This window comes from Mastigoproctus giganteus, chromosome 10, assembly GCF_048544385.1.
Source record: "Mastigoproctus giganteus isolate SK-2022 chromosome 10, ASM4854438v1, whole genome shotgun sequence".
Classification (NCBI taxonomy): Eukaryota; Metazoa; Arthropoda; class Arachnida; order Uropygi; family Thelyphonidae; genus Mastigoproctus; species Mastigoproctus giganteus.
In genome coordinates this window covers 190,866,702-190,894,476 of record NC_143584.1, presented here as the reverse complement: position 1 = coordinate 190,894,476, position 27,775 = coordinate 190,866,702, and the positions used below count along the sequence as shown (strand labels likewise).

The 27,775-nt window shown below is 35.9% G+C and overlaps 1 protein-coding gene across 1 annotated transcript in view; it reads left to right on the top strand.

The window, feature by feature from the left end:
• The window catches only part of Ube3a (ubiquitin protein ligase E3A), a 229,840-nt gene that overhangs the window by 91,036 nt on the left and 111,029 nt on the right, over nt 1-27,775 (top strand). Inside the window, exons 2-3 of the mRNA XM_090383626.1 lie at nt 342-817; nt 10,025-11,241. Coding sequence (XP_090239752.1) covers nt 342-817; nt 10,025-11,241 — 1,693 coding nt within the window. The remainder of the gene's footprint in view (nt 1-341; nt 818-10,024; nt 11,242-27,775) is intronic.

The following is a 27,775-nucleotide window of genomic DNA, read 5'->3' as shown; positions in this document are numbered from 1 at the left end:
TAGGCTATGTAAATTATATTTCAAAATTCTATTCAGCTAGAACCCAGAGATATGGCTTTAATTCGTAACCTGTTTACTCACATTTAGGTTACACAGTTCACTTTATCATTGTTATTATAAATAAGGGTGACTACATTTATCTGTATTCTTGATTCATCCTTATTTATAATAGGACTTGAATGCAGTTTAAATAACTGGATGCCTTTCAGGCTATAAATTGCTAACCATTCTTATTGTATTGATACATCATGAACATTGATTCAACTGTGGTTTGCATTTCATGTTTATGTTTGAAATATCTAATATTTGATCAGTTGCATATTCTATCTTTTTAATTTCAGGAAACGTGCTGCTGCCAAGAAGCTAATTGAACGCTATTACTATCAATTAACAGATGGGTGTGGTAATCCACACTGTATTAATAAGCATTGTGCTTCCAGTGGAAAAATCCAAAGGCTTACACCAGATCAAGCAGCAGCAGAAGCTCTTCAGCTGTTTATGGCAAGAGCAAAATTATGTGAAACAAATCCTCCCAAAATGGCAAAACTTCCAAGTGAAGAAATTGGTAACTCTCAGGGATCACCTTCATCAATGGATACGTCAATTTCTGAAACCACAACCCAATCTAATTTGGCATTGGCAAAATTACCATCTCCTATTGATGAAAATACAACTATGGACATTACTGACAATTCCCAGGGGGATAGGCTAATCGTTGCACAGAAAACCGAATGGTCTCCAGCTCAACCTTCCACATCATCTGGAAATACAACATTGTCTCCAAGTATAACTGAAGAAAATGCAACATTACATACAGGTATATAAATATTTAATTTTTTTTTTTTTGTTTCATATGTTTTATAATGCTAACTAGAAAAGATTTTTGATGATGTAGTGAAAGGGAATGTTTATTAAACAGGTATACTTAAAAATTTATTACCAACACTTTACTTTTTTTTTTTTTTTTTTTAACTTATTCTTCATTAAAGTTGATTTAATGAAGAAATAAGACACAATTATGTATTACAATCCTGCCTTGCCATCTTTTCTAGTTAAGAGAGAAATATGTAGATGAGAGAGAAAGAATACTTGATTTAAAATTGTTCGATGAAGATGGTGGGCACTGTGTATTGTACAAAGTACTGTATATGGTATGTAATGGACATTACTGCTTTGTACTCGGAGGGAAAATGTGTGTATTGTCAAGTGTTTCAGGTGTTGTTTCTTCTTGTGTAAATTCTTTTAATCTTTTCTATCCTTACTGCAAAAGAAGACCCCTAGAGTGGGATCATAAAATAGCAGTTGTATTTATTTTTTCAGTGTTTCTTATAAGATGCGCTACACCATAAGACACTCCCAGATTTTAGAAGACAATTTTTGGAAAAAAAATATTTTATTGTCTATGTCTAAAACACAAAGTCACAAGTTCTTACTAATTAAAATGTTAGTGTAGAATGAATTTACTCATCATGGAATCCCCAGAATCTACTGTCACGCTCGTCATTACCAATTTCATGATACAAACTTTTATTTGCTTGAAAGATTGCTTCCTCATCTTTACTACCAAGGACATTTGCTTATTCCACCTCTAGAAAATAGGTTTTATTAATTTTTGTTTGGAATAAATGACAAGTTTTAGTGAAATTCATAAGCTCTCTTTGGATATGCTAAGCAACAGTAATATACAGTCTGCTCTATAAAAAAAAAAAAAAAAAAAAATCACTGCATGCACCTAGTATGCAAGAAGGATGATTGCAGGATAGATGTGTGGAAGTTTACCTTCAGCCAACGGGTGACTGATTGTTGGAAGGCTCCTGTCTGTTGTTGTGGAAGTGGATGGTTGAATAAATTCAAAGGAGAACTGTTATTTTTTTTTTAATTAATTTATTTATTTTTATTTTTTAGCTGATTCCATATAAGCTTGCTTTCTTGCATCACTACTACTATTAAACTTCAAATGCCATTTCTCAGACCATCCACCTAATTTTTCTAAATCTTTTTGCAGTAGCATACGGTCATTACTGTCGTTAACTACCCTGCCAAACTCAGTATCATCTGCAAACTTTCACATTAAGCCTGACGTACCTTCATCAGTATCATGAATAAATATTGAAAACAACAATGGACCCACAACTGAAACTTTCAGAACTCCACTGATCACATTAATCAACGAAGAGCAGTGCCCATTGATAATAGCAGTAACTTGCCATTAATGTTACATTGCTCCAGTTTATACAGCAGTCTTTATGTGCAAGAGTATCAAAAGTCTTCCCGAAATCCAAGTATAGGATATCAAAATTATTTTTTGCATGCAGTTACTTGGTCACTGCATCACAGTAACCTATCAGATTGGTTACACAAGACCATCCCTTAACAGATCCATGCTGTGATTGCAGTATAATTGCATGCCCATCCAAATGGTCCTGCATTACTTCTTTAACAAATGACTCCATTATTTTTCCTGGAACGTGCGTTAAGTTAACAGGTCTGTAATTACTCATGATCCCTCTTTATGAATTGGGGATAAATTCGCACATCTCCAGTCTATAGGGACCTCCCCTGAATCCAAAGATGCTTTCATAATTATGGCTAAGGATTTGCTTACTTTCTTCGCTGCCTCCTTTAATATAATTGGATAGATTCCATCCATTCCAGGTGCCAATAATAATACATCAACTGCATAATATCTGGATAATATATGCAACCTTTTGACTGCTTTGCCACTAACTTTATCTGTGTAGAAAACTAAAATGTGTTTTTCAAAAATAATGCTACTCTGCATTATATTATCCTATTTTATTTTCTTACCTGTGATCTCACTATGTTCCAGCTTACATAGCATTCTCTAATATGTTAACAGAAATAAAATATAAAATACATAATCAATAATAAAATATATAACATATGTAGAGCAGAGGCAGACTCAAAGTGGCATGCCTCTTTGAGTTTGACATCTACAGAGCAGCCTCATCCCACTAATCTTTGAATGGAGAAAACAGCCTCTTCTTCCCTGTGGTAAATGACACATTCCAATGGCTTAACTTCTGTGTTGGGAATGTAATAATGTGAATTGGTTCCACCTCCACTTTATAGTTCTTTCTTTATTGAATTATCCATAAGTTCTATCTTTACTTTTATTTCTGATAATGCTATTTTAGTTTTTCTGCATGGATAGAGGTAGCTAAGCTGTCTACATATTTGAATGCAAGGTAGGATCTAAAAGCTACAGGACCAAATTTTTATTTAAACAAATATAGAGCAGTATGACCTCCTGTTATAAATTCTTAATGAATTAGTGTTAGTATTTATTACTGGAAAGGAAGCCTTTGGTTTTTGTTGAACCAGCAAAATAAAATGATAATAATAAATAAATAAATAATAACAATAAATAAAACTCTCTTAGCCAGTAATTTCGCATAATTAACCTTTTCCAGCCTAACCTTTCTGTGGTACTATTACATCTATTGCAAGCTTCAGTACTTTTCATTGCCTTGTAACTCACCCATGCTATTTCCTGTTCTATTAAAATGATCAGCTCCCTATTCATCCATCCTGTCATCCTGTTCCTACCACATTTTTATAAGGGTGTACGCCTTCTGTGATTACTTTTTTAAAAGTGTTCCATAATTTACCTGTATTCATTCTCCCTGTGCTGTCCCACCCAATTAACAGAGATATTGTAGCATCTTAGACTCATAGCCCATTTTTTTGAAATTAAAACTATTGCCTTCAACAGAAGTGACCCCTTTCTTCATCATCCACCTTAAAACTGTGATCACTTACTTCTAAGGGCTTTGCTATTATCAGTACTAATAGCACCATGAAATAAAGAAGTGCATTTATTATGAACCGTTTTCTGATTTGTTAATAGATGCAGAATTGCTTTGTTTTTAAAAATCCTGGATTGCAATCAAATTTCAAATGGATTTTAGATATGGTGGTTTGGAAACAAACATTGGATATTCCAATTTGAGAGGCTGTGTCTTATGTACTTATTTGATAATTAGTCTGAATAAAGTTTCTGATGCGGGGGACAAGTTCTTTATTTGTTTACATGCAAGGTTTTGAAATCATACGTCACCCTTGGTGATATTTTGTCCCATATCACCGAGGATGATGGAATATACAAGCAGTAGTACGAGGATATTTGAATGGTATGAGCACCTTGAAGTGATTGTACCATTAAAATATCTTATCTTTTGTTAAGCCTTTTCAGCACATTCTTCAACAAACATTTTGATTATCTCTGAAGCTGATTTTTTTTCAAAAAGGTAAAGTTTTATACCTTGTAGTTCAAAAATCAATATTTTAAAAAAATATGCATGCAAAATTATGTACTGTCAGCAATAGATATTAACTTTTGCACTTGTGCTATCAAAATGCCACCTTTTATTATTATTATATTATTTCTCCCTGATTGGGGGTTCCATCCCATGATGGATATTGCTACCAAGTACACAGGGTGGTTAAGTCTGGTGTTACAGTTGGTCGAGGAACTCTCTGACTCTCCTAGAGGTGTTCAGGATTGTGTCTTTATGGAGTTCCTTGTAGGTGTTCTCTGAGAGACCTAATGCTGTTAGGCTGTTATGTAGGGTCTTTGGCACCATACCGGTGGTTGACACAATGATCGGGATGGTCGTTACTTGTTGCATATGCCACATCTCTTTGATCCCCAGCCTTAGGTTTGTGTACTTCCTGATTTTCTCCTCATGAGTTTTCTGGAGGTTGCCAGTGTTGGGCACTGCTATGTCAATCAGATTAGGTAGCCTTTTCCTCCTCCTTGTTGACAAGGGTTATATCTGGTCTGTTGTTGTGGATTGTCTTGTCCGTTATTATTGTGTGGTTCCAGTACAGCTTGTTGGTTGTGGTCTCTAGTACTGCCTGGGGTTCGTACTTGTTATTTTTATTATTATTATTAATGGCATATGATGTAAGAAAGCGAGCTTATAAAGCATCAGCCAAAAAAAAAAAAAAAAATTCTCCCACATCACATGTCCACTGCCTCCAATAATTTGTCTAGATACATCCATCCTGCAACCATCCTTCCTCAATTTGAATTTATGCTCCCTCACAATGACATCAGCATTCTTTTACGGCACTTTCTGTAAAAGAATTCTAGCCAGTCTAGGCTACAATATAAAACAAAAGTTTTTTTGTTTTTTTTCTCATTCGGTGTTCATATGTTTTTAACAAATTTGGTTCGGAAATGTTTTGATCCTAATTTATATATTATCTGGTTAATGTATGTTTATTAACTTGAGGCGCCTCCGTAGCCAGGTGGGAAAGAGCAGTAGTGCGTAGCACATGCTTCTTGATTAGACTCGGGGTTCAAGCCCATCACCACCAAATACGGAGGATGCGGAAAGGTCAGGGAATGACCACCGCATATTCCTGGAGCAATATGGCCTTAGTTGCTAATGCTCCTAAAAACCAAACAACAACAACAACATTAACTTGAGATAATATTTAATTTTAAACAGTGTCTAAGTAATATGCTATTCCAAGCTTCCAAACCAATGTTTGCATTAAAAGAAACAAAAGATTTTTGATATGGTAATGAAGACTCTAAAAGTGGTTAAAAATTAGGTTTCTCTTTTAATGTTTGTAGTTTTGGCATCATGCTAATAGTTGATATACAGTGTGTGTGTGTGTGTGTGTAATTTTTTTTTTTTTGTGTGTGTTCTCTAAATATTCGAGTTGATATTTTATCAACTTCAATTTTTAGAGAATTTGTAGTGGGCAGAAACAACTTGAGAATGTGCATTTCTTCTGTCTGTTCTCCTTGTAATAAGTTTTATATTGCCACTAGTATTCAGCTCATTGTCCCAAAACCTGATGCTATATCAAATTGCACTAGGTTAGTTGTAATTTTTATGTATCCTCATGCTTTGATTTTCCAGAATTGTTTTAGAGTAGGGATTGCATTACCGGTATCCAGTAATGCAATCCCTACTCTAAAACAATTAAATCTAAAACCAGTAACCAGTTTACTGGTGAACCGGCAAATGGTAGAAAACATGCCTCGATAAAATTACCGATAATTCTTTACTTTCTATTGGTATTTCGGTACAAAATTTTCAGTGTTACATCCAAATGAGTAATTGAAAGACTTCCTATGCCAAAAATACGTTTCCTACACTCTGTTATTTCTGAGGGACTAGATTGCGTACCGTCACAGTAACAATAAGCTTATCAAAGTTATTCCTGGAAACAATAATGGCGCAAGCACACCTCGCACGAATGCAGCGGTTCCTAATGCAACTGTAGGTAGAGTTGCATTAGAACATGTTTCTGTTTTAACCATAAAATTGATTTTTTACTTAACTGATAAGTAAAATAAAAAACATTTTTATTTTTAGTGATGAATAAAAATTTGCCATGGCATTACTTCAATCGCTCACAAGGAAGAGATGCAGGTGTCTGTATGCAGTGCTCAAAAACTATCAGAGCAGTAGGTGGGAGTACTAGTGGACTGCATAATTGCCTCCAGTGACATCATAACATCGATTTATTGAAACGAAAAGCAGAAGAAACAATTGAAGGTAATGCTGCCGACCAGGCTGGCCGGGTGGGTAAGGTGCCTGCCTGACAACCCAAAGGTCGCGGGTTCGAATCCCCCCTTGGGCTTGGATCAAAGTACTGCAAAAACCTTGGGAGGCGCATTATGGCCACAGAAGTCGATGTGCCAACAACTACCATAAAAAAAAAAAAAAAAAAGGTAATGCTAGTACAACTACATCCATTGAATCTCATCAAAAAATTACTGCTTTTTTCAAGAAAATGCACGATGGCTCTCTTCCGGCTGTAATATCTCGTTTGACTGGATTAGATGGATTTCCATTCTCCAAATTATGTACATTCGAAGATTTGAAAAGGTTCTCTTAGTGGTTACATAAATATTCCAAAGTCACCAAACTCAATTAAAAATGTTGTCAAAGAATATGCACAAAAAATTCACGAAGAGATAGTAAAAGAAATATCAGAGCACAAATTTCGCGGAGAATCATTTAGCGTAACATGTGATGAATGGACATCACTAAAAAACCGTTGCTGTATGAACGTTATTCTGCATGCAAGTGATAAATTTTGGAATCTTGGTTTGATTCGCATATATGGATCTCTGTGTACTGAAAACTGTGTTGAATCGTTAGAAATAAAATTAAATGAATTTAATGTTGATTTCAATATTGTTTCTGTAATAACTGATGGGGCTGCATTAATGAAGAAAGTTGCAAAAATTATTAATTCGGACAACCAGTTGTGTATGGCTCATGGAATTCATTTGGCAGTAGTGAAAATACTTTACAACAAAAGTGATTCTCAAGAAACAGAGAAACAAATAGATTCTGAGCCTGATAATGAGGATGTAGATTCAGAAGTCTTTGTGAATGAGTTCGATGGCTTAGAAGTGAGTGACACAAGAACATTTTATTGATGGTGATTATGATATGAATGTTTTACAAGATGAACATTTGAATTTTTTAATAACGAAAATACAAAATGTTGTCAAAATGTTTCGCAAGTCACCCTTAAAAAATGATATTCTTCAGAAACATATTACGGAAGAATTGTGTAAGGAATTGTTTGTTGTTATTTGGTTTTTAGGAGCATTAGCAACTAAGGCCATATTGCTCCGGGGCATGTGGTGGTCATTCCCTGACCTTTCCGCATCCTCCGTATTTGGTGGTGACGGGCTCGAACCCCAGTCTAATCCAGAAGCGTGTGCTACGCACTGCTATTCCTTCCCACCTGGCTACGGAGGCGCCGTAAGGAATTGTCTCTGATATTGAACTCTAAAACATGTTGGAGCAGTTTGTTGCCATGTTGGAGCATTTTTCAGAAGTAAAAAATTCTGTTAGAAAGAATCTTATTGACATTAATTCAGATGTGATCTTTACTGAAAATGAACTTGTGCTGCTCTCAAACACAATATTGACATTACAGCCTATAAAGGTAGCAGTAGAATCATTGTGTTCTGAAAACATGACTTTGTATGTTGCAGATATAACAATAGAATTCATGTTAGATGAACTATCTAAGCAAAATTTCTTTTTAAGTAATGAACTAAAGCAAGAAATTATCTTGCGAGTGAAAGAAAGACATACCATTTACTCTGATATTTTACACTTTTTACATAACCCAGAAATATTAAACCAGGGGGATAAGTATGAAATTTTTAATACTGTAAGTAAAAGTATACTGTTGAATGAAATTGTAGAACTACTCAAGCACATATCTGACAATGATAAAGAATTAAGGGAAGATCATGTTGTTCACTACTTGCTCAGAACAACGTCAACTTCCAATTCAAACATAGCAACTGATTCAACCACAGACTCTACAAATCCACTTTTAACAATGAAAGAGAAATTGAATTTATTCATTAAACATAAAACCAGCTTAGATGTTGATCACACTAACATAAAGAAAATAAGTAGAAAAGATGTAGTGAAAAAGGAAATAAATTACTTCACAGAGCAAAAACTGAAAGGAAAATTTCAGAAAAAGTTTTCGATGCATTAATGACAATTCGTCCAGCTATCATTGAAATCAGAACAAGCATTTTCTAATGCAGGTACTATTTGCACTAAAATTAGATTGAGGTTATACAATGGCAGTTTTAATACACTATGCTTTTTGAGAGGCTATTTTCTTAATAATAAAAAATGAGTAATTAATTTTAAGTATTTATTAAATTTAGTTGTGATATTTTGCAATAATTTTCATATACTGTAATGCTGCTTAGACATTTCTGTGTATAACTTTAAAAAATAAAAAACATTTGCTCATTCTCTGTATCATTAAGTTAGTTTTATTGTAAAATCTGTATTTTGGACATTCTCATTTAATGCTTTTTTTCAAATTACTATGTATAACTTTCAAAAATAAATGATTACTTATTTGCTCTTTCAGTAATTTAGTTTTATTTGTATTAATTTTAAATTTAGTTTAATTTGTAAAATGTTTGTATTTTATAAATTCCCATCAATCCGGTAAATTTGCTATCATTTGCTGTTTTTCTATCATTGGCAGAAAGGTGTTTGTGTGATAGAAATTAAAATGGAATTAATGAAAATTCTTAGTTGATATAAGAATTGGACACAGAGATGTTACACATTTTTTTGTTTGGACTGATCAAAACTGTTTTAATTTAATTTAAACAGTTTAAACAGAATTAAAAAGTTTTTATGAAAAGGTACTGAAGTTAAGAAAAACCTTATTTTCTAATTTATAATACCAAACGTTTATGCTGTTAGAAAATTAGCTAAATTATGAGTGGTAAAATTAATTTGAATTTTTTTATTTTTACTCATTTTATTTTTATGCTTTTAACAATATCAGCTGTCTTTTGGCTACATACAGCAACCCTTTGGTTAGTGTTGCTTATCATCTGTTATTCTCTAATCTCTTTTGGCTGCATACTGCTGCTCTTCAATTAGATTGTTGCTTACTACTTGTTATTCTTTAGCCAGTTTAACATTAAACTGGCAGAAAGAGACAAGCTCAGGAATGGACTTAGTTCATAACCTTCTAGGTACCAATGTTACAGTTTGCCTTTTCTTGTATATACAATGTCCTGTACATGTGCATTTTTGACACTACTTGCTGACTAGCAGTGAGTTATAAAAAAATATTTAAGAGGGTCAGTTGAAATTTTAATATATTGGCTTATTATTAATTTGTAATGTACAGTAGTTATTTATATATATATATACAGAATAAGAGAAAAACAGATTTTTGTGGTTTATACTACAAAAGTAAAATTGATACTTTTCTTATATCATTGCCTTATAATACCACTAAGGATCTCTAATGTGCTACAGCTTGAGAAATACTGGTTTAATAAAAAGTCCAAGCCTGATGTTAGTTTTAGGTAGATAGCTATAAAGGAATAAAATTGTGGAACATTTGTTTTCAAGAAATTCAAGTATTTTTATAATTCTTTCTGTGAATATGAAACTTGTTAATTGTGATAATTGAACTTACTACTTTTGTGATCACAAACTTTATTATTCCTTTACAGTGACAGGACAAAACAAAGCATTTCTAAATGAAACTTTACTCCTTGATATAATTGCAAAATGCAAACAAGAAGGTTCCTATTTGTTACTTATTAGAACTTTAGGACATGTGTTTTCTTGTGAAGAAGCTTTAAAAATTAGTTTTTTGCAAGAGAAGTCCCAAAATCCTCCCAAAGAAAATCTTACAAAAGAAGATATTCGTTCCATGGAAATAGATGAAGATAAAGATCAGGACTCAAAAGAACTAGAGGAAAATCCAGATACTACAGGTAATACAAATACATCTGATGCTACAGTTGATATAGAATCTGTTCAGCGTGCCTTTTCTGCTCTGTTTGCAATACCTAACCAACCCTTTCAGCATGCACTGATAAATGCCTTGATCATTCTTTCTGAAAATCTTGAGGTAGACTTGAAATACAAAATTCATTCTGTGGATCCATCTGTTTTGAATATATTTATCATAATTATGGAAATACCTATGTTAGAATACCCTGAATACTTAGAATCTGCACTGCCTGCATTTTGCAAAGCAGCAGCATTATTACCACTTCAGGGTCAAGCAAAACTTGCAAAGATTTGGTGTGGAGTGAGTGCAACCAGATTAAAAGAAATGGTGGATACTCTTCATCAGTTAATTACACTCCGTGTTATTAGTGGGCATTTTTCTAGGGAATATTACATCAATGATGAAGAAATAATTGTTTCTGCTACAAAATTAATGAAAATATTATTTTATGCAAACATTTTAGGAGGTGAAATGGATCAGGAAGATAGCATTTCAGAAGAAACAGAACAGAATGACGCAGATGATAATTTCCAAGATCTCCTTCAAGGTGCAATAGGCAGAGAATCTAAGGAACCAAAGCAAACAAAAGAAGACTCATTGGGACAGGAATTAAGTGTTAAAATCATAAATTGCAGAAAACCCATGATTCCTTTTGAGGAGTTTTATAATGAACCACTGAGTGATCAAATAGAGATGGATCGTGATTTTGCATATTACAAAACAGAAGGAAATAGATTTTCTTTTATGAATTATTCATTTATATTAACACCTGCCGTGAGGACTTTAGGGCTATACTATGACAATCGAATAAGAATGTATAGTGAACGTAGGATATCCGTCCTTCAAAGTCTTGTTCACGGAGCACCACCAAATCCATATCTTCGATTAAGAATAAGAAGAGATCATATCATTGATGATGCTCTTGTTGGGGTAAGTTTTGCTTTTACAAATGTCTATATTCTAAGATTAGAACTTTCTTATGTTGAATATTTTCTCATTAAAATCAGTTTAGGAATCATTTATATTATTGCTAATGTCATTATGAGGGTAATAATGAAGGTAATTTGAAATAATAGCCATCTTAATCTAGTGGTACTCCTATAGATAGTCATTTTGAAGCTTTTTTTTTTTTTTTTTTTTTTTTTTTTAAGCTTTTTTGTGTTCTGAAATCATTTTGTGAGTTATTTCTGTGTTAAAATATGTATAAGTTTTTCTCTGACTGCCAGAGAGTTAACTATATTATTGCAATACCTTGTGTAATGATTCATTCATAAGGTAGCAGGTAAACATAAAACACAAATCAAAATGTAATGAAAGCCTAAAGTTTTAGGCTTTCGTTACATTTTGATTTGGGATGTTGTAAATACCACTTAACCCATTTGTATAAGAACACAATGACCACCATGCATCCTTGCTACATATTCAACTTTTCCTTTTTTTTTTTTTTTTTTTTTGAGAATTTCAATGTGTATTAAGTAAATAGTTAATCAGTAATCATTGTTAGTTACAATTTTAATAATGAAGTAATTTTGCATGAATGTAACACTGAATATATGATTTATCAGTAGAAATGAAGACTTGAAAGATTACTCTTAAGTAAGAATAGTAGTAGTAGTGGCATGTGATGCAAGAAAGCAAGTGTATGAGCTTGTGCAGCATCAGCCAAAAAAAAAAAAAAAAAAAAAAAAAAAATATCACACCATTTCCTCCAAATGCCTGTCCATTATGAGGGTAATAATGAAGGTAATTTGAAATAATAGCCATCTTAATCTAGTGGTACTCCTATAGATAGCTATTTTGAAGCTTTTTTTTTTTTTTTTTTAAACTTTTTTGTGTTCTGAAATCATTTTGTGAGTTATTTCTGTGTTAAAATTTATTTAACAAATCCTTAAATTTATTTAACCTATCAACTTCCACGACAGATGGAAGTTTGTTCCAGCAATTAACCACCCGCTGGCTAAAGGCAAATTTAATAGAATATTTAATAGAACACTTTTCCATGCAAATATTTAATTAATTAGTATGCAAGGATAAGTTGATATGATTAGTTTGTTTACAATTCTTTCGCTATCAGTATGTATTCACAATAGTTGTCATTCTCGTCACTACTACTGGCTCCCTGAGACTTTTGTGTCCTTGAGCAATATTTGATCCAGATTTTGTCTGTTTTTGGATTTACAATAAGTTATGTTACAGTAAAATAATGCTGCATCATTATTACTTGTTAACACTGATTATTTTGTCTTTTTCATCCCTGCTTTTTAATACGGAATTGCATTGTATTACTTATTACCTGAATTAACATGTTGTCTTGACATGCTGCAGTCATTCTCAGCATTTTTATTTCATCAGGCCTTGAGACCCACTTGCCACATCACTTTGATTATTGGTGAGATGGCAGATGATGCTCACTATAGATTGTATATGCTGGATGTTTTGAGGGTAAAAGGGGCATGCTACATAATTGCTAGGTAAAATTGATTAGTCCCCTGCCGCTTGTCACAGACTTTTTTCCAGCTATGGCAGTGTGGAGCTGCCACCTGGGAGTCTAATATGCTGATGGAATTATTATTCAGGTCCCATTTAGACAAATTTTGGTGAAGTCTGGTTGTACTGTGACAACCAAGTCCTCTGCTTGTACCTTCATGTTAGTGGGATCTTTAGTAAACCTGGGTATACCACCCATGTGCAAGGCATGAAACGCTGCACTTTGCATGTTGGCATGAAAACATCTTGACCCCCCTGCTCACACTGATTCACACCCAAGTGTGAATCAGTGTGAGCAGGGGGGGTCAAGATGTAGGGTCCACATCACACAGAGAATGCCGCCACTCTGTGTCACAAAGAAATACTGAATAGTATTGAATGTCATCTGGTTGCACTAGTTGAGAGCCGACACCCCCGCTTTGCTTTTTGAAGTTCAAAGTGGTGAAATATTTAGTATTCAGGACCAAGCTCTGGCAACCCCCATCTTTTCCATCATGCAGTATGAGTGATCTTTTGAGGTTATGATAGGCATCATGGCAAGATCCAAAATACTGCACCCTCAAAATATTCCTTATATTTTGAGGGTACAGCTCTAAAATGGTATTTGCAGGTGGGCCACTTAGAGGCATCAGGACAGCTTGTGCATAATCTTGCTGCCTCTACACTGCTAGCTAGACTGGAGGGAGTCTGAGTAGTGTGTATGTCCCTACATATGTATCCCCCTATACTTTTACTTTACTAAATTCAACATGAATAGCCTAACTAATACACTGCTTGACAAAATTAATAGTACAAAATGCTCTTCATCTATATTTTATTATGAACAATGTCGCCAAAGTCAAATATTTGATATAATAAACATCCTGGCTTGCAAATTTCGAGTATCCAATAGAAATCGATCCACCACCTTACAGAGCCGCACATGCAAATTATTCATGTCTATAAAGACATAGATTGCGACCACATCACTTCATTCCTGTTTTTTGGCTTGCTCAGTGGGTTAGCCATATCTCCAGTACTCAGCAAGTCATTGTTTAGATGATTCTTTGAGATGGAAGACTGTTGGATGGCTTGAAGCCAGGCAGTTACAGGTGGAGGTGGCACATTGGATTAATGTGTCATGCAGTGTCATCCCGGCACTATGGAAGCAGTTTCAGGAGATAGGAACCATTACAGGAAGAGCTGGCCAAGGTCATTTGTGAGGGCTATGTCAACCAGAACAGACTGCTATCTGACTCTAACAGCAAGAGAGAACCCTAAGATGTTCTGTCATCAACTGTCTCTTGAGATTGCTGTGGCTACATGTGAAAACATTTCCAACCGGATTGTGTTATGAAGGCTCAATCCAAATGGACTCTAGGGGTGCGGTTGGTCCAGATTTTCTTTTCATGCATGACAGTGCCACTGCACCTAAAGTTCAAGTGGTGGAGGAATATCTTGAAACTGTAGATATCCAATGACTGCTGTGGTGCGCATCATCAGACTTAAATCCAATTGAACATGCCTACGATGCCCTTGGATTGCATTGAATGCCAACAGCCAACTCCTCGGTCACTTGGTGAGCTAAGGTTTGTTGACAATTAATGGAAGAATGAGATTTGTTGCCACAGAATCTTATACACCCCTTATATCGAGCACACGCACGTGTTTGTGCGCACACGCACGCACGCACAAACACGTGCGTGTGCGCGTGCTCTGATATTTCTTATCAGAGGAATATCAGAGTAGACATATACACATAACTTACAAACTTACAATCTCCTCTGGCTTAAAATTTGCCCACCCATTCTGTCATTCTGCCAACTCCATTAAAAGTCACTCTGTTAAAAGTTGCCAACTCTCTTTGAAACTCAGCCTTCTCTAGTCTTACTTTCCTAATGGTGAGGTAATTTTTCTTGGCGATTTTTAACATTCACAATTCCAGTTGGCTTCAGGTTTTTGTTTTCATGGATCTAGCTGCTCCTTTTTACTCAGTTCGACCATTTTTCTATTTTATTGTCATAGTATAGGTGGCGACAGAGTTTCTCCAGCTTTTACCTTTTCGCAGGGGGAAAAAAAAAAAGCAAATAAAACTAAGTTAAAATCCTTTTTTTTTTTTTTTTTGTGAATTTCTGCTAATTTTCATTAATGAATTGGTCATCAGATGTGTGCTGTTGTAGTCTACATTGCAAAATATAAATACACCATAATAGCATTGTTCACTGTAATGTGTGATTCATTGGACTTTGTGACATGAAGTTAATGTCTGTCTTTCAGGAAAGTGCCAAAGAAATATGACATAATTTCACAGACATTCACAAAATTTTTCATGTATTATAAAATCTGAAAAAGGTAATACATTTGCCTTGTATACCATTCGTAGTTGTAATATTTCACTTTCAAGTAGGAAATGTGATGTAATCAGGCATATGCAAACAGATAAGCTTAGACAGCTTGCAGTACATAGAAAGGAATGAAAAAATAGACGTTGCATAAAATTGATATCATACATACTAAATGTTTATATGTGTCTTTTGTTATAGAACATAATTTTGACTTAAATGGGAATGACTATAAGTAGTATACATGAGTCCATCACTTGTATAGCCTCTGGCATGTATTCCAAGGCCAGTCTCATAGATAATCCTAGCTTAACTGACAATTCTTTTCCTTGTTACCATTGTAAGGAGTGCATCAGGTTAAAATTGGGACAATGCTAGATGAATTGCAGTCCTTAAAGAAATTGTTGCATGTTTTAGAGACAAAACATGCAACCATTAGGGAACTTGCCAGGAACTTAGGTATCCACTTAACTCCAAGCGATATTCCACTAATTCAGGTCCCAAAACACAAGCAGCAAGAGAATACAATTTGAATCTACATTCTGCCTACCAAACTATAATGAATTCTAGAGAATTTAACAACTCAGCTATAAATTGGCTGTATTTTTTTTTTTTTTAAACGAAAACCCCCCATGAATGGTATTAGAATCTATAGTATTTACTACCCTGTGTGGGCAGAAGGTTGAGAAAACAGAAGATATTTGTTTACATGGGTTCGAGCCTCAGGAAAATAAAATAAAATTTATACTGTTGCACATGGAAGACTGCTGCACAAATTGGAGCAGTGTGGCATTGGTGGAAAATTGTTGCTATGGATAAAGGGATGATTGAGTGGCAGAAGACAGAATGGTAATTAATGGACACTGCTCAACGTGGACTAATGTTATTAGTGGAGGCCCTCAGAGTTCAGTGTTGGGTCCATTGTTGTTTTCTGTATTTATAAATAATATTGATGATGGTATATCAAGCTTAATGTCCAAGTTTGCAGATGATACAAAGGTTGGCAGGGTTGTTAAGGATGCTACTGACGCTATGCTGCTGCAACAGGATCTGGAAAGGTTGAGCAGATGGGCTGAGAGGTGGCAAATGAAGTTTAACATTGACAAATGTAAAGTACTACATATGGGAAACAGCAACCCCAGAGCAATGTATCAACTCTGTGGTACTACACTGACAAGGTATAAGGTACGTTCGTGTCGGACGGCACCTGGGATTTCTCCCATCTCCGCGTGTGTTTTGCTGTATCGAGGACAGTACACTGTCAAGCCAGAGACTTGAAAGTGTGTGGGCCGTGTCTGTGCAGTGTGATATGTTGTGCCCATTGTTTTTCCGGCTTATTGGCCGCCAGGACCCTAGTGGGGCCCAACGTTGCCCATACCCTGCCGCGTGGAGGCTAGCCGGGTGTATCCAGTATCACAACAAATTGCTCTGGCAGGTCCTGCCACCTAGTTTCCTGGGATTTCAGTGGCTAGAACCTATTAAAAAAAAAAATTGTGTTTGACATTAATGCTCAATGGGATTGCTGTTAGGAAATCACTGGTTGGGGTTGAATGCTAAAGAGATGTGTTAAAGGCCAAATAGGTCGGGCAAAATTTTGATGTTATTAAATTTAGACATGTGAGGCTATACGCTAGCTAATAGTGTTAGTTGTTTTAGAGATTTACAGGAAACCGGTAGAATTTAGATGTTGCTTAGAATTTGGCGTCATTGTTAAGGGGTACTTCGGTTGATTTAGTTAGAGAGGGAGGGAGACTGAAGGGAAAACAGATAGAAGAATAGGGACTATAGAGTAGGCATCCCCAAAGAGGTCAGTGGAGACGAGCCCCACCAGGCGAAATATGGGGGGTAGGCAGGGAGGAGAGGAGACAGAGATCTGTCTCCTCCCTCCCCTGCCTGGGGATGGGGTTTTAAAGGGAACCAGGTTAGAGTACCCAGTTCAGATCGCCGTTGGCAGCAAAGCCCCAGAATGTCTTCATCGGTGTCATGTCCAAGGAGTGTCGAATCCGGTATGAGGGTTAATCTGCCCATCCCGCTCCGGGGGTGGGATATGTTAGCTGGCAGTGGGGAACCCACCAGGCAAGGGAGTGGGAGAGACACACATTTACTTCATTCATAATCTGCATTCTGGTACTACACTGACAGTGGTAGAGAATGAAAAGGACCCGGGGATAATTGTGCAGGCAGATATGAAGTTCTCTGAACAGTGCAGATGGGCTGCAAGAGTAGCTCATGGTGTCTTGCCAATGATATACAGGAATTTTTCTAGCAGGGATAGGGAGGTGATTATTCCCTTGTATAAGGCAATGGTCAGGCCGCACCTTGAGTACTGTATACAGGTTTGGAGGCCTCATTTCAAGAAGGATGTAGAGCTGCTGGAACAAGTACAGAGAAGGGCAAGATTAGTGAATGGAACAAAGGGGTGCTCTTACGAAGAAAGGCTTAAGTTTTGCAAATTACAGTGTCTGGAGACTAGGCACCGGCGAGGTGATCTGATAGAGGTGTACAAAGCCTTGAATGGTTTGAGCATGCTCAATGCTGATGGGATACTGCCTCTTGCTCAGAATAATCACCTGAGAGGGCAAATTGAGGAAAGACAGATGTAGGATAGATGTGCGGAAATTTGCATTTAGCCAGCAGGTAATTGGTTGGTGGAACAGACTTCCATCCCTTGTTGTGGAAGTTGATAGCCTAAATAAATTTAAGGCTCAGCTGGACAGGTATTTCGAACGAACGGAGGGGTGAAGTGATTTTTTTTTTTTTTTTTTTGGCTGATGTTGCATAAGCTTGCTTTCTTGCATCATATGCCTCTACTAATGCTAATTAGACTTGAATTTCTATATATTATAATTTTCAGGAAATACATGTGAAGGAAGGTTGTTCCAGAAAACAGAAGTTGAAGGGATAAATGAGGGAGAAGAAAATTTGGTTCTGTGGGTATGAAGTTAGAAAGTAAATGGATGCTGACTGATTGCAGTACATGGAAAAGAGAGTAGTAATTATAGATGTAAATTCAAAGGACAGTGTCCATGGAAGTATCTATTAAAAAAAAAAAAGCATGAAACAGGAACAGAACGACCAAGAGATAGAGAGTGGGGGGACTTTGTAAGAGATGGGTCATTAATTAACCTAACTGTCCTCTTTTGAATGGAATCTAGAAGCCTGAGAGAGGTTTTGGGGCATCTCTCCAGATGTGGGAACAATATTCCATGGTAGGATAGATTTGCAATTTGTACAGAGTGAATAACTGTTTTGAAGAAAGTAATGCAAAAGAGAAAATTAAGTTTTTTAGAAGCAGTGGAATAAATATTTGTAATGTGCTTACCAACAGAGTTTAGAAGTCATAGTAATCTCTCTAATAAAGTTTTGTGATCTTGTCTAGAAATCTGTTTAGTGTCAACAAAGATAAGCAGAGAAGCAGAAGAATCCTTTTTGCGAGATATATAACAGGACTGAGTTTTAGAAGGATTGAAATCAACTAAGTAATCTTTGCCCCACTGGAGAATTACCTGGAGATCAGCAATTAAGCAATTGATTGTGGATATTTGAGAAGATGAAGCTGTTTGTGTAGGGCAAGGTTTCTCAAACTGGAAGATGGAATGCAATATATTATCATCTGCAAAACTGTGGATAGAATTTCGTCAGTGGAAGAAGGACATTAACATACAAGAGGAAAAGTGTGGGAGAAAGAACTGAACCTCGGGGAACACCAGCATTAATGGAAAAGTTAGAAGACAGTGAGCCATCTACCTTCATCTGCAGTGAACAGTCAGAGCAAACTGGATAACCAATTGCAGAATATAATTGGCAACCCATAAGATGGAAGTTTGTTTAGAAGACTATTTTGCCAAACCTTTCCATTGAATTTGTCCATAGATGGATAGCATAAGCCAGTAGTTAAGCCACAGTGGATAGACACTGATGAAATTCACACTGGTGACCATTGATCAGATGGAAGGTTTCGGGATAGTTTAGGAGTTGCCAATTAATGGATTTTTCCATATTTTGAAAAGAGTAGAGGCAAGTGCAGTGGGATGATAATTGGATGTGAGGAATTTGTCACCCTTTTCAGCAATTGGCTGGATATGAGCAAATTTTCAACCCCAAGGAATATCTCAGTGGAATAAGAAAGTGTGAAAAGGTGACACAGAACAGGAACAAGCTTAGATGCACAGGTTTTGAGAACTAGCTGGAGAAATGCCATCAGGTCCTGGAGCCTTCTTAGCATCATGATGCTTCAGAATTCTTCTGACATCCATTTGACAGAAGGTTACAGGTGGCATTGAGTAGAATGTACTGGGAATAATAGCAGGTAGTTTACCAAGGACATCAATACACGAGTTAGAAGAAAAGTAGGATGCCAATAAGTCAGTTCTATCTTTAGGTAAGGGGGGGGGAAATGGAGCATCATGTTTTAACAGAGGTGGAAGTATAGATGTGCAGAAGTTGACCAATAACTATGGCAAGAGACCAGCATTGTTAACTGTCTTTTCTGTAGGAAGAAAGTTTTTCAATCTTAGCTTATTCAAAGTCTAGATTGAATTGATTATTGACTACTCTATAATTGTTTCTATCTTTCCTGCAGAAACTGAACCTGGAGATTTGGATGCAAGCCAGTTGTAATATGTAACATTTGTTTCTTGAACAGCCTCAGCACATTTATTGGAAAACCAAGGTTAAGATAAAGGATGAGATTTTAAGGTGAAGTGTGGAATAAAGGATTTCATTGACCTTATCTGAGCAAACATTAACATCAGAAATTAAAAATAATAATCCAGCCTACAAAAACAAAAATAGAAATCTTGTGGATCATCCCATTTCACATTCTTGTAATGCCAAACAATACAAGACATAAAATGGCCACAAGCAAAAGGCTCCATTACAGAAGAGACCATCACCAAGTTGAGATCAAGTGCCTAGTAAACCACACCTTGACTGTGTACTTTGAAGGGATGTTTGGGGAAAAAAGGTCAGATGTGCTGGCTGTGTGCTTACAGTTGTCTGGTATTCTGGGAGGTAAATGAATAATTTCTGCAAGGTCATTAGTAATTGCAAAAGCTTTGTCATCTTGACCAGCTGGATCTATGTGAATAGAAAACTGAAACCAGCTGGATTTGTGAATGTTAAAATCACCAAAGAAAATTACCTCACTGTTAGGAAAGTTGGACTTGAGAAAATAGTTTCAGAGAAAGGAAGTCAAAGTGTTCCAAGTGATTGGTGGAGTTTTGAGAATGATAGAGGCAATAGATGTATTTGACAAAATGGGGTATAGAGATTGTTAGCCAGAAAAGATTGAAAAGAGGAGATTCCAAATAATTCTTTGACAAGGAATATGAGAGTGGACCTATATACAAATACTGCCTTTGACACAAAAGAATTCATTCAATGAATAATTAGGCAACCGATTGTTGGGATTCTGTCAGAAAATGTAAGTGGGGATGAGCAGACTGTAAGTGAAAATGGATATCATTGAGATTGGAACTGAGACCATGTATATTTGTGAGGTGAGCAAGGAAGTGTTTGAGAGATTTAGATCTTTTCACTGTTAAGTTTGTTCTATTAGTTTCATTATTCAGATGCATTCAGTAGATAAAATAAAAGAAGAGGGAGGGTCACATTGTACGTATTATCAAAATTTTTGGATATGGTGTATGCACAGCAAGAATATACCAGCTCTTTGACATAACGTGTCCTCAGCAATGACCCCCACATACACACTACTTGGACTTCATCCAGTCACCATCTGGCAGAGTAGAGGCAGCAAGATTATACACTAGCTGCTCCAGACGCCTCCTAGACAGTTACCAATCTTCTGGAACTTAGGTCAGGAGACTAAACATGGGGTTCACCACTTCAAGCTTCCAACAAGCAGATGTATGTTCATATACAGTTGGACCTCCATATAACGAAATTGATTGTCCCCTTGAAAAAATTCGTTAAACAGAAATTTCGTTATAAAGAAATATGATCTTTCCAACAATGAAAAATACTGAAAATTCAGAAATATAGTGAAAGATGGGAAATAAATCAGAAATAAGTGGGAATGAATAAAATTTCTAACATTTTAAAACAATTAATTTATTAATACATACATATTAAGAAATGACTACTTACATGATGATGCACACAATGTATTAGTACACTTTATTATTATTATTATTATTAGCTATATGGTGCAAGGAAGCCTGAGGCTTATACTGCGCCGCAAGCCAGCAAGCCAAAAAAAAAAATCCCAATTACCGAGAGAGAGAGAGAGAGAGAGAGAGAGAGAGAGACAGAGAGTCAGAAGTAGAAGGGAATCACCAAGAAAGAGAAGAATGATGATATCCAGCTCAGAACCCTGGGTGTGCCAAGCCCATATTCACCAGATGTGAGTCCCTGGGACTTTTAAGGATTATGTCATAAAATATTTGGTTATTTTTTGTTGTACATTGGATTCTACTATACACCATTCATACAAATATTCACAACAACAGATTAAACACTGAAAGATATTTTCTGTTGCATTTTCTTCCCACTGAAGGCCTCAAGACAAACTTTGAAATGCTGCCTACATTTCTTGTTTGGAAGGCTTAATATTGCCCTTATTTCCATCCAACTCATTGTCGATATTGTCATTAGTTCTTTAAATAAGCTCTAAAATGTTGGACTCACTCGGATATTCAGCTTCTATGCCATCATTATCAACTCCTAAAAATTCTTCAAGAACAATTTCTCCACTGATCAAACCTCGCTTGGAACTCTTCCCAAGATTACTCAATGTCTTGTAGTAGTTCAACCCTCTCATCACTGTTAATTAGCATTTTAGCTAAACCTGCTTTTGCGAAACAATTCTTAATCTTTGTTTCCGTCACATCTTGACTCCAAACTTTTGCCAACTCTGATATGCACATCCACAAATCTCTATAACAGAATCTATAGGTTAGTTGATTTCTATTCTCAATATAATTTTTTTTAAGCATTCGCCTTCGGTAATGCATTTTCAAATCCTTGTCCCATTGGCTGTAGTTTATATGCGGTATTCGGAGGGAAGAAAACAAACTTCACACTTGTAAGTTTTGAAATTGCCAAGTGAAGTTGGGCAGGGCAGTCATTGACAATCAATGTGATTTTTCTGTTTTCTTTCTTCATCTTTCTATCGAAATTTAAAATCCAAAGTTCAAAAATTTCACTTGTCATCCAAGAGTTTTTGTTGTAGTCCAACTATAACGACTTTATTCCTTTGAAACATCAGGGTTGTTTACTTTTTCCTACTACCAAATGCTTCAGTTTTTCATTACCAGCCATATTTGCACCAACCAAGAGTAATTCTCTCCTTACTATTTTTTAGCAAACATTTAAAAAATAGACCTGTTTCATCAATGTTGATTATGTCTTTGGGCTTGTAATCCTCCATAATTTTTTTTCAAAACTGTTTCTTTCCAATGGGTACAGTCTTCGATTGCAACTCGACTTTCATAAGAAATAACTTTTTCGAGTAACCCATCGCACTTTTAAATTTGTCCAACCAACCAGAACCGGCTTGGAATGTTTTATGCCCCAGGAAAGATGTGTATTCCTTAGCCTTTTCTTTTATTAATGGCCCTGACATCGGCACGTTTTGATCTTGAATCAACTTCATCCACTTAAAAACTGCCTCGTCTACATCTTCACAAAGGCATAATTCTGCATACTTCTGACTGGGTCTCATTTCCTCAAACAGTTTGAAAATTGAAACAGTTTTTCAGAGTGGTTAATACATTACTGGCAGGAATACCAAATTTTAAAAGAATTTCTTCTTTATTTTTTTCTTTTTTTTTTTTACGCTTCGATATACACTATTTTAGAAGTTCCACTTTTCCACTGCACTCAAGAATTTCCTCTTAGGTTAAGAGGAAATTCTTGTAATTACTGTAAGGTTACTTGCACAGCAGCTAAAACAAAACTGATTTAGGGGATTTGGTGCATTATAGCCTTAGTTGCTAATGTGGCAATAAAATCCAAACCAAACTGATTTAGGGACCACTTGTGCCTACCATGTAAACAGAGACAGGTGAAAGTGTGGTGACTCATTTCTTCAAAACAACAGGTACAGATAAATTTCCGAGATAAAAGAAAATCACTCTCTCCTAATTCTCTAATAGGATGCTTACAGTAGAAAACAGGTTAACCAGAGCCAATGTCCGCATCTGGAACATGCTCTAATCTTTGCCAATGACTGTGGACACATAGATAGCAATTAACCTCCGTGACTTCTCAGTACAGTAGCGTATAAGTTTTTCTTCTTCTTTTTAGCCATTGCTGACCCACTGCTGGGCAAAGCCCTCGCCCAGAACCTTCCATCTTTTTCTATCCCGCACTTTGGTTGGCCAGTTTCCTCCTGCAGTGTTTTACAGGCATCACTACATTGTAGAATGTTTTATCTCTTGATTTGTGGATCATTAGCTTTTTTCATGGATCTTTAGCTTTAACTCCCTTTAGCTTTTAAGAGCTAAAGGGGTTAATTCTTAATCCTTTTACCTCTTAATTCGTGCTTTCTACAGCATCAGCTTTATTACTTAAAGGCCAGAGGTGCGAACAATGTGTACCCGAGTCTCTCAAAATCAGTTCGTTATATGGAAATATATGGAAACTATTTTCAATGTAATGACCAAGAGGAAATCAAAAAAGTTTGCTACATAGAAAAATTTGCTATATGGAAGTTTGTTAAAGAGAGATCTGACTGTATTGCTACTACATCCCATATATTTGCTTGTCCCATGAGGACTTCTAGCAGGCTTTGTAATTCCTCATACCCTGTTTTCCAGGATGTTGTAAGTCCTTATAGAAGCAGCGCAAAAATCTGTTTCATCTCTGCATGTAGCTACTCTCAAACTGTCGGTTTGTACATCCCCCCCCCCCCAGTATAGCAGTTCTCTAGTTTGTCTAACACTGCCTCAATAGCATTAGCAAATATTTTGCCATCCCTTTTTCAATCTCTTGACATCATCTGTGAAAAGCTAATTGCCAAATGGGAGAGATTCCACACAAAAAAAAAAGTTCTCCTGAACAGTCAATATTTAGGAAACTCCTCATGTCATTTAATTAGTTAAAAATTCATCTGTTTACCTTGCTCGTTAATATTAAATTCATATAATGCTGGCTTCCAAAGCAGCTGAGAAAACTCATACCATAATATTAGATCCATTGATAATTAAACTCTAATTTAATTATCAATGGATTGAATATTATGGCATGAAACTGAAAAGGCTTTTAAATTTATTTACATCAGTAGCGAGCTACCTTTTTGGCATAGGGACCAGTTGAGGTGGAAAAAAATGTTTGCAACCTGCATTATAAATGATATGTGTTATTTTATTTATTATTTATTTTTATGGAAACTCCAAATATGAGAGGTATTAGAACCTACAGTACTTAGTGCCATGCATGGGTTGGGGGTTCAGAAGACGAAAGAAGATATTTGTTGATATTAGACTTGGATTTATTTGGATTGTAATTTTCAGGAAATATGTATGAAGAAAGGTTGTTCCATAAAATGGAAGTTGCATGAATAAATGAGGAAGAAGAAAAGTTGATTCTGTGAGTTTGAAGTTGGACAGTAAAAGAACATTCACTGCTTTGCTACACACGTTCAGACTACTTTGAAAGAGAAAGCGGGAATTATACAGGGTGTCTCAAAAATACACGGCATAACTTCAGGAATGAGTTCCTCATATGTACACAATAAAAATATTTTATATCAACATAGTTCTGGAAATGCTTGGTTTCCGAGTTTTGAAGGTCTGTCTATGACACTTAACTGTTCACATCACCTTATAGTAATTGTTCAAAATGTCCACCTGCCTGAATACAGGCCTTACATCGACTCGTGGACTCACGAAGACAATACCAAATTCCTGGCATGTTTCGTATTGTCTCACAACCTGCCACAATTTGATTGCAGAGAGTTTCCACATCAGCTACCAGAGTCGAATAAACCAATGACTTTAAATGGCCCCACAAGAAGAAATCTAGTGGGTTTAAATCAGTTGAGCATGGTGGTCAGGCAGTTGGTCCACCCTCTGCTTCAGGAATCGTAGATCTTGGTCGTCCTCTGTCGGCAGCACGAGGTATAAAGGTCCCATGTTCACAAAGGCAGCGATGGATACCTTCAAACATTTTCCTGTCTGGACATCTTTATTCTGGGAGCCTTTCGTGTACAAACGACGAGCCTCCAGAGCATTGCTGTCCGCCAAACCATACATAAAGTGCATATCCACTTGCTCCTGATTTGAGTACATGGTTGGAATAGAAAACCACCAGATTCTGTCAGTACCTCGTGATGAAGGAAATCACCTGCAGGAGATAAGACATTCCAGTTAATAACTCAGGAACCAAGCATTTCCGGAACTACGGAAGTAGAAAAGGCATGCAGCAAAAACAGAACATCTATGAGACAGAATGGAAACTCTGAATCATTACATATTGACCAGTGTCATAAAACTAGGCAAGTTTCTGTATTGAGGTGATCTCTATTCCATAAAAAATAAAATTTATGAAGATTTTTGAAAGTTCTTGCATTTATTTTGCTGTTTTCTGGAGCCTAAACCAAAGCAACAATACCGAATACTGTCCTAGTTATTCTTATGAGAAGTGCTTTTGTTTTATTTATATTTTCATGTTGAAATATTATCAGTAATGCTAAAATGTGTATTTATATATTTATTTATAATATGAATAGTTAAGTGAATTTATATATGAATGTTTATGTATTTATATACGAATGTTTATGTATTTATATATGAATATATATTCATATATAAATGTATTATCAGTAATACACCTAAGATTGTTTAATAATATTTTTATAGGCATATGACAAGTATTCTTTGACTTTAACCCCTTTTTTTTGTTTCTTGTTCCTGAAGATTAGATCATGGGCCATGTTGTACATCTAGGAGGGCTACATGTGGCCTGCACCTTGCTTGTCACTGCTTTACGTGATTAATTTTTATTTATATGTTAAATTTGATTATAAATGACAAATTGATTATTATCAGTGTATTGAAGCAGTGCAAATCAAAAAAATCCCAGTAGATGATAATTTACTGATTAACCTTCTGAGTTGTGAACACTCAGCTTAAGTCATTGTGCATATAAATAAATCTCCATAAGGTGAACATTATAATGTTATCGTGAATGAATAATCTAATATCTATGAGGGGTGATCATTTAATTCATGGATTGGTGCAAGATCTATCATCTTAATTGCCATTATCTGAATCTTCTATGGATTTCTCCTTCTTGATCTACTCTCCCTGCACACTTTCCCCACCTTCATACCCACGCATTAAATGCTTCTTGTAAGCTATTTTCGAAAGACTGAAGTGCTTCCATTGTGACTGTGCAAGCATCGTTGTTGGATGTGAAATGCTTTCCTTTCAGAGCTTTCTACAGAAGCAGAAACAGGGACCAATCACACGGGGCTAAGTCTAGTGAATAAAGGGGATGTGGTAAAATCTCGCACCTATGGCAGTGATCATTAGCTACACAATATTAGCTGTATAGGGCCTGGCATTATCTTGATGGAGAAACCACTTCACACTGGAAAGTTCTTGATGTTTCTCACGAATGGCATGGCGAAGTTTGACTCTGAGAACCTCAGAGTATGCTTCCTTATTCATAATTGTTCCACGAGGCACAAAATGTGCATCATCAAGAATGCCTTTTATATATAAAACACAAGAATCATTTGTGTGCCAGCTGAACTAGAAGTTTGAAATTTCTTATGTCTTGGTGAATCAGAATGTTTTCCACTCTCTGGATTATAGCGAAAAATTCAAGTTTCATCACGTCACTATTCAACTTAAGAAGTTTTGACCCTGTGTTTCCAAACAATCAAGCATTTCTTTGCACAAGTGTACTCTTTGATGTTTTTTTGTTCTGGAATCAAATTGTGTGGAATCCAACTAAAAGAAAGAGTGCCATGTTCGCCTTATGAAATGGACATTCTAGCAGCTAATTCACAAAGTGTAATTCACTTGTCTTCATCCTGGGCTTTTATGATTTGCTCAGGAGAAGACTGAGAAGACTGACTAGGTCTTGGGTCATCTGCAACAGACTCGCTGCCCTCACTCTGCCATTTAAATATTGCCATCCTACCAATATACTCAATACCATACGCTTCATTCATCTCTTTAACTGTTTCCAATGCATCTAAACCCTATCTGACACAATAACCAGTCACATATCACTGTTGAATCTGTATGTCCGACATGATACTTGCTTCAAAACAATCGTCAGTGACATGCAACTAAAAAAAAACTCTCTTCATGTAACACTAGCTTGACAATTACTGCCATGCACACACACAGTCTGCTCAGTAGCAATCAGGGAGAGTGCCTCTAATGGCAGTTATGAAAAGTTCACGTGGTAAACATAAAATCTTGCACCAGTCTGCGAATTAAATGATCACCCCTGATATTTATTTTTCTCAATTAAATACAAATGGGTAAATGCTGTTGATTTTAACATTCTTACTAAAAATCCATCTTATTTTAGCTTTCAACTAAGACTACAACAATTGTAAAATGAAGAACTTGCAATTCAGCCTCATTAGCTGATAGACTGACCTGCAAAATACTGGTTGTCAACCGGATTTTTTAGTTGCTGGTGCCAACTAGATTTTTTGAACCCACTAG